The sequence below is a fragment of the Geospiza fortis genome, unplaced genomic scaffold (genome assembly GCF_000277835.1).
Source record: "Geospiza fortis unplaced genomic scaffold, GeoFor_1.0 scaffold41, whole genome shotgun sequence".
NCBI lineage: Eukaryota > Metazoa > Chordata > Aves > Passeriformes > Thraupidae > Geospiza > Geospiza fortis.
Window position 1 is genome coordinate 12,981,972 of NW_005054299.1, and position 9,988 is coordinate 12,991,959.

The 9,988-nt window shown below is 57.2% G+C and overlaps 1 protein-coding gene across 2 annotated transcripts in view; it reads right to left on the reverse strand.

Moving 5' to 3' along the window:
• The window catches only part of CAPN11 (calpain 11), a 12,894-nt gene that overhangs the window by 1,465 nt on the left and 1,441 nt on the right, over positions 1-9,988 (reverse strand). For both annotated transcript variants that reach the window (XM_005416219.2, XM_031060062.1), the window contains exons 2-21: positions 8,189-8,471; positions 7,571-7,640; positions 6,103-6,221; positions 5,831-5,964; positions 5,498-5,666; positions 4,901-4,984; positions 4,731-4,816; positions 4,464-4,538; positions 3,891-4,051; positions 3,642-3,811; positions 3,425-3,436; positions 2,939-3,150; positions 2,773-2,812; positions 2,466-2,531; positions 2,054-2,111; positions 1,888-1,952; positions 964-1,032; positions 776-854; positions 204-320; positions 64-122 (exon numbers count right to left, since the gene is read on the reverse strand). In XM_005416219.2, the coding sequence (XP_005416276.1) occupies positions 64-122; positions 204-320; positions 776-854; positions 964-1,032; positions 1,888-1,952; positions 2,054-2,111; positions 2,466-2,531; positions 2,773-2,812; positions 2,939-3,150; positions 3,425-3,436; positions 3,642-3,811; positions 3,891-4,051; positions 4,464-4,538; positions 4,731-4,816; positions 4,901-4,984; positions 5,498-5,666; positions 5,831-5,964; positions 6,103-6,221; positions 7,571-7,640; positions 8,189-8,434 (2,091 nt within the window). In that variant the 5' untranslated portion in view covers positions 8,435-8,471. The remainder of the gene's footprint in view (positions 1-63; positions 123-203; positions 321-775; positions 855-963; positions 1,033-1,887; positions 1,953-2,053; positions 2,112-2,465; positions 2,532-2,772; positions 2,813-2,938; positions 3,151-3,424; positions 3,437-3,641; positions 3,812-3,890; positions 4,052-4,463; positions 4,539-4,730; positions 4,817-4,900; positions 4,985-5,497; positions 5,667-5,830; positions 5,965-6,102; positions 6,222-7,570; positions 7,641-8,188; positions 8,472-9,988) is intronic.

Consider the following 9,988-nt stretch of genomic DNA (forward strand, 5'->3'; position numbering starts at 1 on the left):
AATTCACCCTAATGCCATGTCCCCTTGTTTCCCACCCCAACTTTCACTGGGCTGAACTCTCACCTCAGAAAGGTTCATGACAGCAGTGCCGGTGCCGTCAGGGTCCATGCTACGGAAGAACCCTGCAGGGACACAAGCAAAGTGAGCAACACATCTCTCTGTTCCTGCCCTGCCTGCCTGCCTGCCCCAGGGCCATCACTCACTGAACATGGTCTCCAGCTTCAGGAGGCAGCAGACAAAGTTGTCAAAGTCCACGCCCATGTCACTGTCTGCATAGCGTGCCACCACCACCTGATGCAGCTTGTTGTTCAGCTTGAAACCTGCAAGGCAGAGAGCAGTCAGCCCCCCGGGGAGGCAGCAGAGCAGGGTGTAGTTGTGAAAGTCCCACATAAAGGGTCCACCCACCCAGTGCTCAAGGAGGACACATGTCCAGCCTCAGTAGGAAGAGGGGATGCTCTCCCTGCAGCCACATATGACTAGTTAGCTCACTGATCCGCCCCAGCCTCTGCTTTGCCAGGATGGGATTCTGCAGGCCAGAGGAGGACAGAGGCTGGGACCATCTTGTGTGCATCTCTGACTCTGAGGCTCCAACACTTGGCACAGCTGTGATGCAGAAAGCCTGGTGCATACAGGGGTCGCATCTCACTACAACAGGTTGCCTTCAAGCATGCAATATAAGCTGGTCACACTCTTCTCCTGCTATTTAGGACAGGACTCTGACAGCAGGAGCCCCCTCCCCAGCCTCCAGCCCAGTGCCATCCTTCTCCAGACCTACCTGCTGACTCCAGAGCCATGCGCATCTCATAGGAGCTCATGGTGCCTGACTTGTCCAGGTCATACTGGCGATAGATCGTCTGCAAAAACATCACAGGGGACATGAAGGGAGGGCTCTCCTGTGGCCTCCAGGCTGCCTCAGGAGGGTGCTACCCCTGTGCAGTGCACCATGCCCCCTCTCCTCCTCACCAGCCAGCTCCGGATCTTGTTCCACAGGATCTGGAACTCCACCAGCCCAAGGCGGGCGCTGCCATCTTTCTGGAGAACAGAGGGTCAAGGAGGTCAAAGCAGCCAGGAAAGTGGGGTGGGGGGGGGTACAAAGGCAAAGCTACCAGATCCCAGCCACAGGAGGTGACAAAAGCCTGGACACACTTGGCCTGTCCAATTTTTCCCCCAACCTTCCCCTCTATCCTGCAGCATCAACAAAATAAGAGCCTGCAACCCAGCAAGGAAAGGGTAAGACTTGAACCAGCAGCCGTGCCACTCCCTGGGAGCAGCTGTGCTGCTGCTGTAGGAAGCACATGGCTGTGCTGTCCTTGGACCAAAGCTGGGCTGGCCTGCAGCAAAAGAAATGTTGTAGGGCCAGGCTGGAGAAGGGCTCAGAGGTGCTCCTTGCCTGACTCCCCAGCTGCATGTCCTTGTACAAGCAGGACACTGGCCATGGCTCCTGTCACTTGACTCATCCACAACAGCTGGACAGGATGGTTTGGAGGAAAGAAACCCAACAGTCCTTGTTTCCTTTGAGGAGTGCCTCAAAGGCTGGGTGGCACAACAGCACATCAGGCTAAGGAGCCCATGGGAAGTGAAACACAGGAACTTCCTCTTGGAGGTGAAAGCAGAAGGCATGGGGTGGGACTGTGCTGGGCTTTTGGTGGCAGAGCCAAGGCCCAAGCAAGCAGGGGAAGTGATGGCCCTCGCCAAAAAACCTGCTGCTGAAGTTGAAGAGTATAGTGCAGGTGGCCCTGAAGCCCTAAGGACCCCTTCCTTTCTTCCCCCAGTTAAACAGCTTCAGCACTGCTGGAGAGCCAAGCCCCAGCTCCAAGACACAAGTCTTGTTTCTTGCAGGCTGAGCACCACGAAAACCAGCCCTGGCCCATAGCACCAAGAGGATACATCCATCAGGTTGACCATGTTGCGGCAGGAGTCCAGGCTGAACCCATCTGTTTTCAGATCTTTGTCTGAGGAGAAAGGAGGAGGTTGAGCACATGCACCAAAACCCAACCTGCTGAGCAACCTGGGCTGCAGGGAGGAAGGGCCGGCTAGGAAGAGTAGTGCTTACGTCTAGCGATGACTCTGTTCAGAATAGTCCGAAGCTCAAAGACGTTGATTTCCATGTCCTGGAGCAGAAGCAGAGAGTTAGGATCACCCCTTGCCTGCTCTCCACCACACTTGTGGCCATTGTCCCCCTCCTGCCTAAACATCTCTGCCTTAGTCACAAAACATGAGGATGCCATTACATTTCTTGTATACTCAGAAGAGTTTTGGTCACAGCTGGATGCTCTTCCCCAAATCTGCCCCTGTCATCACACCATCCCTGCGGGCAGCTGGGCTGAGCCACAGCAAAGATGGACTTGTCTGCAGGATGGGACTGAGTGAGGTGGGGTGGGCTGGAACTCCCAGAGCCAGGGGTTTGGTCCTATCCCCCTCCCCTCCGCAGAGGGCTTTCCAGAGCTTGGCACAGCCGTACCCACCTCCCCTGCCAGCTGCTGGAACATGTTCTTGAAGCTGTCCTCTATGTCATCCTCAGTTATTTCCTCCTGGGGTGATGCAAACCAGAAAGAAGACGTCAGTGGTCAAACCCAGGCTCTGCCCTGCCTTCCAGACTCAATAAACGCCAGCTGGAAAGGAAGCTCTTCTTTGTTCCTCTCTTCTTTGTTAATTCCCAAATCCCCATCACCCCAACCTTGCCAGCCTCTCTCCAGCCACACTGACACCCCAGGCTCCCACTCCCAAGTGCCAGAGCCTCAGCACCAGCTGATCCAAAGTGGCAGCTCCTACCTCATCTGCCAGATCTGCCGAGACCTCCTCATCCAGCTCCCTGGGGCAGAAAGGGGAAAACAAAGTGATGAATGGGCTCCCCAGCCAGCAGGGAAGCTGGCAAGGAGCAGGGGGGGACACCCCAGTGCCGACAGACACGGGGTGTCCCTGCCAGGCCAGGACTCACGCTGTGTCCGACTGCTTCTCGGTGAAGACCCGCAGGACGAAGTCGGCCTCCTTGTGCGGCTCGAAGGTGGAGGGCACCACGATGTACTCGCCAGGGGGCAGCCGGATCTGGTTGCTCACCTCCCGCAGGTTGATGAAGGTCTCAGACCGTGCCCGGGACTGGTTTCGCAGGAAGAAGTCCTTCTTCAAGTGCACATTCTGCATGCCCTGAGCCTGGGGGAAGGAATGTGCTTGTGGACCACAATGGGAAGCACCCACAGGGAGTGGTGGGACCAGCGCCAGCCCCATCAGGTAGGACAGCTCTGTCCTGCCCATCCAGTAGGAGCCATCCCTCCCTCCCCCCCACATGGAGGTGCCCAGCTCCCACTGGCACACTAGCCACAGCCAGTGCTGTGGAACTCCCATGCCACTGGATGCATCAATCCATTTTTGCCCAGTCTTGTGCTTCCCTCCAAGATGGGGTAGGCTCTGACAGCTCAGCACGTACCTCCTCAGGAACCTGCAGATAGGAGGGAAAAGGGGAAAAAATCAGAATCCCAGTACCTGCCCCATCCCTTACAGCTGCAGGGAGCACAGGATGGGGGACATTAGCCCACAGCTGGCCAAAGCTGGTGGAAAAGATTTTCTTGAGGGCTGGGGTTGAGGTGGGACTGGCAGGGCTGAGCCTGTGCCAAGGAAGAAGCCTCAGGGTGGGCAGGGGTTACCTCGTAGACAGCAAAGCCGATGGTGTGCATGTCACCTCCCACGCGCCGCTCCCGCCGCCGGTGCTTCTGCATCAGAGCCACCAGGAAGCTGCAGGCCACCTCGTCGTCCCCAGGGTCATCATCTTCTTCCAGCAACTTGATCTTAAACTGGGGGTTGATCCAGAATGTGGCTGGGAGGAAGGGGATGCATGGATGAGACGCCTGGTTCCATCACGCTGCCAGGAGCATAGGTGTGGAGGCCAGAGGTACCTGGGTGATTCCTGCAGCCCCCAGCCGTGCTCCCCCGGCGCCAGGTGCCCTCAAACACCTGTGTGTGCCACCTGCTGAGCTCGTCCTTGGTCAGGGCATCGGGGGTCAGGTTGCAGATCTCGAGCCTGGAGAACTCCCTCATGAAGTCCCGGAAGGACATCCTGTGGGAGGCAAGGAGGGGCTGAGGCCAGGGCACTGCTGTGGGGAGGGAGGAGACTGCAAGTAGCTCTGGACCCAGCTGACATTTTAGGAGAATTAAATGACAGTAAAATCTTTTACCCTAAACAGTTATAGTTTATTTAAAGCCTTGTGCTGGGTTTGGGTAAGAAGAGATGTTTACTCTTCCTGCATGTTTATTTTGCATTTAGTTGGCCTGAATTTCCTTCAAGGGAGGAAAATTATTAACTAGATCAGATGAGAAAATGCTGGCAAGCTCTCCAGTGCTGGGAAGCCAGCTCATAAAGGCAGGTCATGCGCTTCAGGTGAAGCATGACTGCAGGATCTCTCCCCGGCTCCTCTGCTCCTTCCTGGACAGGCTGCTGAAATTGAGCAGCACTTTGCTCCAGCACTCACCAGAACTCTCCATCCTCCATCTTCAGCTGCAGCTCTTCCCTCTCGTCAGGATCAATGTTGTTCCACTCAGAGGAACTGGAAGAGCAGGAGAGAGACAACTAGATAAGGACTCCTGAGAGCAATTCAGAGCTGGCCCTCAACTCCTCTGATGTGAAGGGCTCTGCACACTGTGAGGTTCCCCTCAGCACTGCCCTGTGCTTGACTGCTGTGTGTGCAGTGCTTGCTGGCCTGACAGAGCGAGACTGCCACCCCTTCTGTCCTGCTTACCCATCACTCCAGGCTCCAGTCCACTCCACCTGACCCCAGGGGTTCCTGATGCGGATGAGTTGTTCCTGCTGCCCCCGGTAGTTCACCTGCCAGACACCAGACACCAGAGTTGGAGCCCATGCCACTGGCCAGGCTGATATTGCTATTAAAGTCTAATCTAGGTGACTCACATCTCTGAAGGCTGTGACAGAATAGGCGTGGCCCTTCACCAGCTTCTTGAAGGTCACTGCTTCCATATCAAAGGCACTTGTGATCTGAGGAGAATGTGTAATGCTCGAGTCAATAGGACTGAATTAATATAGTCTTATCCCTATCCCTTCCCTCCACTGTGTGGAGAATTCTCCTTGCTTTGCACTGCTCCAGCCAAGAGAAGTAGCAGGTAGCAGCTCCCTGTGCTCAAAGGCTGCTAGTTGTGGACAATTTAAAGACAGTTTCCTTAGCCCCCCCAAAGATCCATCAAGGAACCACCCAAACTTCAGAATTTAAAAACCCCGCTCCAGGAAATTTGCTGATGCAAAACAGGCCAGAGTTATAGGCAGTGCCTTGTCCTGCACTGGACATGAACAATTCCACTCCATCCAAAGGAGCCACGTGTTGTGCCACAGGGCTGCCACACTGGCTCTGGAAAGGGAGCTGTGGTAGGAGAGCAAAGAAGTAACCTTGACCCGGTGTCCCAGTGAGGGGACTGCTGACACAGCCTTGGCTGTGAGGCCTCGCTGTGGCCAGCGCTGCAGCAGAGCCCTGTCCCATCCCGGCCCGTCACTCACGTCGATGGAGCAGCCCAGCAGGGAGCCCCTCTCCAGCGCCTTGCGGATGATGTGCGCCATGTTGCGCGGCGGCCGCTTCAGGTCGTACATCTCTGCCACACCGCCCGTGAAGTCCTCGAAGCCCTCGGTGGTGCTGCCCCCCGAGAGCGACTCGTAGCAGCCGTTCAGCCTGAGGGGTGCGTGAGGAGACAGGCAGGTAGCACACTGCAGCTGCCCTGACACCCAGCCAGGTGACACAAGCAGGGCCAGCGACACAGGAGACTCCCTTCCCTCCACCCCTCCATCCCACACATGCCCGCCCACCACCCACATGCCCGCCACGGGGATACCCACTTGGCATAGGCCTTCTCCAGCAGAGCACTCCAGAACTCGGTGCACTCCGCCGAGTGCACAAACAGAAGCTCCCCATCCTTGGTGGGCAGCAGGTCATCCACCACCACGTCCACCCACTCACCAAACTGCCAGATCTGGGGGGTGAGGAAGGAGTGGGGTGAGCTCTGAGCATCACATGGCATCAGCCCTACCCCAGAGGGATGGCCTCAACCCACCACCCTCGCTTCTGCCACAGCCCACCGGCTGCGGAGGGCCAAAAGCTCCCAGCCCACCTGGAAGTGAAAGATGCCAGCATAGTCCTCCTGGAAGCTCTGTCCATGGGGCACCACGCGGTGCAGGAGCTCCTCGTTGAGCGTGAGGGACCCAATGGCAGCCAGCAGCCAGCAGTCACCTGGGGAAGGAGAGGAAGCTGGTATGAGTACCCATCACCTCCCTAGCCGGGAGGGTAGGTGATGGATGTTTAGGAGCCCATGGTGTGCTGTCCTTGCAAATGTTTGGGGCTACCCAGCTCAAAAAGTCCGTGGAAAATCCAGACAAGGTCCAGCAAGCAGAACTCAGGGATTCAGGCCTGCTCAGCCTGCCCACAGAGAGAAGTATTAGCTCAAGGCAACAGGGAACGTCCCTCCCTCACCTGGAGCCTGTGTCCAGACCACCACACACAGTCAGCACCAACAGCCCCCTCCTGCAGCCATTTATCTGGACCCTCCTGGAACTCACTCATATGACTGCCCTCGGTATCTCAGACAGCAGTTCTGCAGCAGAATTACACTTTGCATGTAAAAAGCCATTTTAGCAAGCGAGCGGTTTCATGCTGCTGCCCCAGCTTCTCAAATTGCAAGCAATGCCACCGCACTTTTCCTTCCGAGTGATCTTAACCACAAGTGCTGCTCCAGGACAGAACTGTGATTTAAATTCTTTGACTTGATTCTCTTTTCTCTTTTGCCTTTGAAGCCTTTCACACCTTAGCCTCGAGCCTGGATAACCTGTAACTGGGCTGTGGTTTGACAAAATGCCATTTCTGAGTTTTTAATGACCAAGTGAACACTACCACAGTGCTTTGGGCTGTTATGCACTCCAGTTGCCACCTCAACTTTGTCCTAATTACTGGGTATATTAAATGTAGTCAGCCCTGAAAACAGCATGCTAAAGGTGCTAAGGTATACAGTATTCCCAATCAAGTGCCCTACTTGCCCCCAGTCAGGACAACACTGTCTGTGGTACCAGGATCTGTTTCTGATGAGCAGAAAATCCAAGTTATGGTTAAACTCTGCTAGCCTACCCAGCCCATTCACACTTCTCCCCTTGCCTCAGTGCCCTCGCCTTGGGAGACACCCCTGGAGAAAAGACAAATCATCGCTTGTACACCTCTCGATACCCTTCTGCCACACCACATTCGTTTGCAAGCATTTTGTCACCACCACCACCACCAGCTCAGTTTGTTATTGTCATGCAGCTACCATCCCTCACCATTTACCAAAGCAGGGAGCTCTTTGGAGCAGCTCCTGGCATTGTTGTCAGCATGTGTGAGGCATGGTTGCCCCCAGAATCTCCACTGATCTCAGCAGGGTCAAGCTGTGTGCCCATCAACTCATTTTTGTGGAGCTTTAACCTGGAGCTACCAGGAGGCACAGGATGCCCCCTGACTTGCAGTTTCCACCTCACTGACTGGAAAGGGCCACCCAACCCTCCCCAGTCACTGCTGCCTGGACCAAGGTCCAGGGACAAAGCTTCAACACTCACCCAGAGCCCCCTGGCAGATGTCTGTCCGGGTGGCACCGCCAACGATGAACTGAGGGTCATCCACTAATTCCTGCAGAAGGACAGAATCAGATGCTGGTGCTGGATCTTGGCAGGGCCTGGGCTTTAGCAGGGCTGGCACCCACTGCAGCTCTGACTCGAGAGAAATGGTATATGGCCCCTGTGAGATGTACTCCACCTGCCCTATGCTAGGGAAGGCTGCTTGACTGCAGCCCCAAGGCCATCATGGTAAGGCAAGGCAAGATCTGCTGTATGCATGGGACGACAAGGCTGGGTGACATTCCCCTTGCCCTCGTGGCACCCCCAGCTACTGAGGGTGACATAGCCATGCCATGACACCTAGGAGCAAGAACACAACCCACCTGTTTTGAAGCCCACAGTCTGCTGCCCCGAGGAAGCAGTGCCTGCTAGACACAATGCTTTTCTGAGCAGACACTCATGGGGAACGGCCCTAGGCCCTTGGAAAAGTAGCTCTGCAGTACTCCAGGGACTTGGAGCACTGAGGGGTGCCAGCAAGGGCCAGTCTGCAGCTCAGCACACCACATCAGTGCAGGACAGGGATGCCAGCCCAGCCTGAGAAGAAGCAAGCCCAGCACTCACCGACGGACGCTTCCATTCCACTCCCCGTGTCTTGCTGGAGTGTGGCCCCAGCTCCTTGAATCCAAGGGCAGTCGGGCCAGCTGGGAACTGGGGATCCCTGAAGAGGCTGCCACTCTCAATGCACTGCTGCTTGAGGGCCTCATAGTCCTGGTTGAGGTACTTGATGGCGTTGTGGTGCTGGCCAAGCCCCTCGGCTCTCAGGCGGTCTCTCTCCACGCGAGCAGCCATCCCGCCAAAGGGCATCATAGCTCGGCACCAGCACCGCTGCCTCCCGCTCCACTCCCTGCAACAGAACAGGCACGGCCACCCTGAGGCACGGCTACCACCTTTCTCTCCCCTGGGAATTTCAGCCATCACACAGAGCCAGGCTTGGAGGCTGATTCCCTAATTCCCGGCCACTCCCACAGCAGGGACCTTCTCCAGCAGCAATGCCTGGCGCAGAGAGCCCAGTGACACCAGAGCATCCCAGGGTGGGCACACACACACCAGGAGAACCTCCCAGACCCCATCCCCAGCAGCAGCCCCATTCTGCGCCCTGTCCTCCAGCCTGGCTGTTGCAGCCCTGCTGTCTTTAGGGGACACCAAGGGGGCAAAGCAGCACTGAGGGCGGGCTGGGAGGAGGCAGCCCCCTAGCACCTAGGTCGTGGGTCCTGTCCTGTCCCCGCTATGCCAAAAGCCGAGCCCGGAGGAATTTCAGACGCTTTCCAACCTCGTCAGCCTCTCCTCCCGGCGCAGCTTTCCGGGTTCTTCCCTCGTCCCGGCTCCTCCTCACCGGCCTCGGCCGGGAGGGCGTCAGCGGCTGCCTACAGCTTCTCCCACCCCCAGGGGCCTCTCCCTCTCCTTTTCCCTCTTCTCCGAAAGCCGGCCCGGCTGCCTGAGCACTGAGTCAATAGGGCCGGGAAGGGAGGAGCCCAGCAGATAGTTCTAGCTATGGGGCCAGAGAAGGACAGGGAAGGAAGAGGCGGGACGGCACACACACACACAGGGAGGATGACTCAAGGCTCGTCGACCGCCAGAGGAGCAGCCTGCAGGGAGATACCGGGAAGGGACTGCGGAGTTCAGCGGGGCACCCCGGCACCAGGAGAGCGGGGCAGGACGGACACCAGAGCCCCCATCCCGCACCTCTCCCTGTCCTGGCCATCCTCCCGGGGCTCTGACCAGCAGTTCACCGCCAGGAGCTCCAAACCAGCCTGACACAGCTGCCAGGCATGTCTGGTCCCGCAGTCCTGCCCCACTGCGCCCGCTGCGGTGGGCAAGTCCCAGTTCCCCTCCCGGCGTCCAGCTGCCCTCAGCCCCGTCCAGGCACCATAGCAGCAGGCAGCACTCACACCCACAGCACCGCCCAGGCTGCAGGGAGCCTCTGGCACCGGCTGGTCCAAGCCTCCATGCAAGCAGTGTCACCTGCAGCAGGGCCATGGGACGGGTGCCACCACCCCCAGCCCACTGGCGTCTGCGGCTCATCCTGCCCCCCTCCCCAGCAATCTCAGCTCCTGCTTCGCTGGGCTGGTGCCGAATACTTCAGAGGTTTCTCCATGTGAGAAAGTGGTGCAGTCCTTGGGTAAATAAGCCAGGAGCCAGCAACCCACTCAGAGCAGCAAATTCAAATGCCATTGCTGGCCCACTCCCTCCCCAGTACCCTATCCCAGGGGAGCAGGACACAGCCTGGCTTCAAAGAGGTGGCTTTCTTTGTCCTGAAGGGCTGTGACAGCTTAAAGGGAAGGCAGGCAACAGTGAATAGGGTGCAAGCTCCTGGCACATATATAGGGCATAAACTTGGCAGCTAACTCATGTGGCTATCCC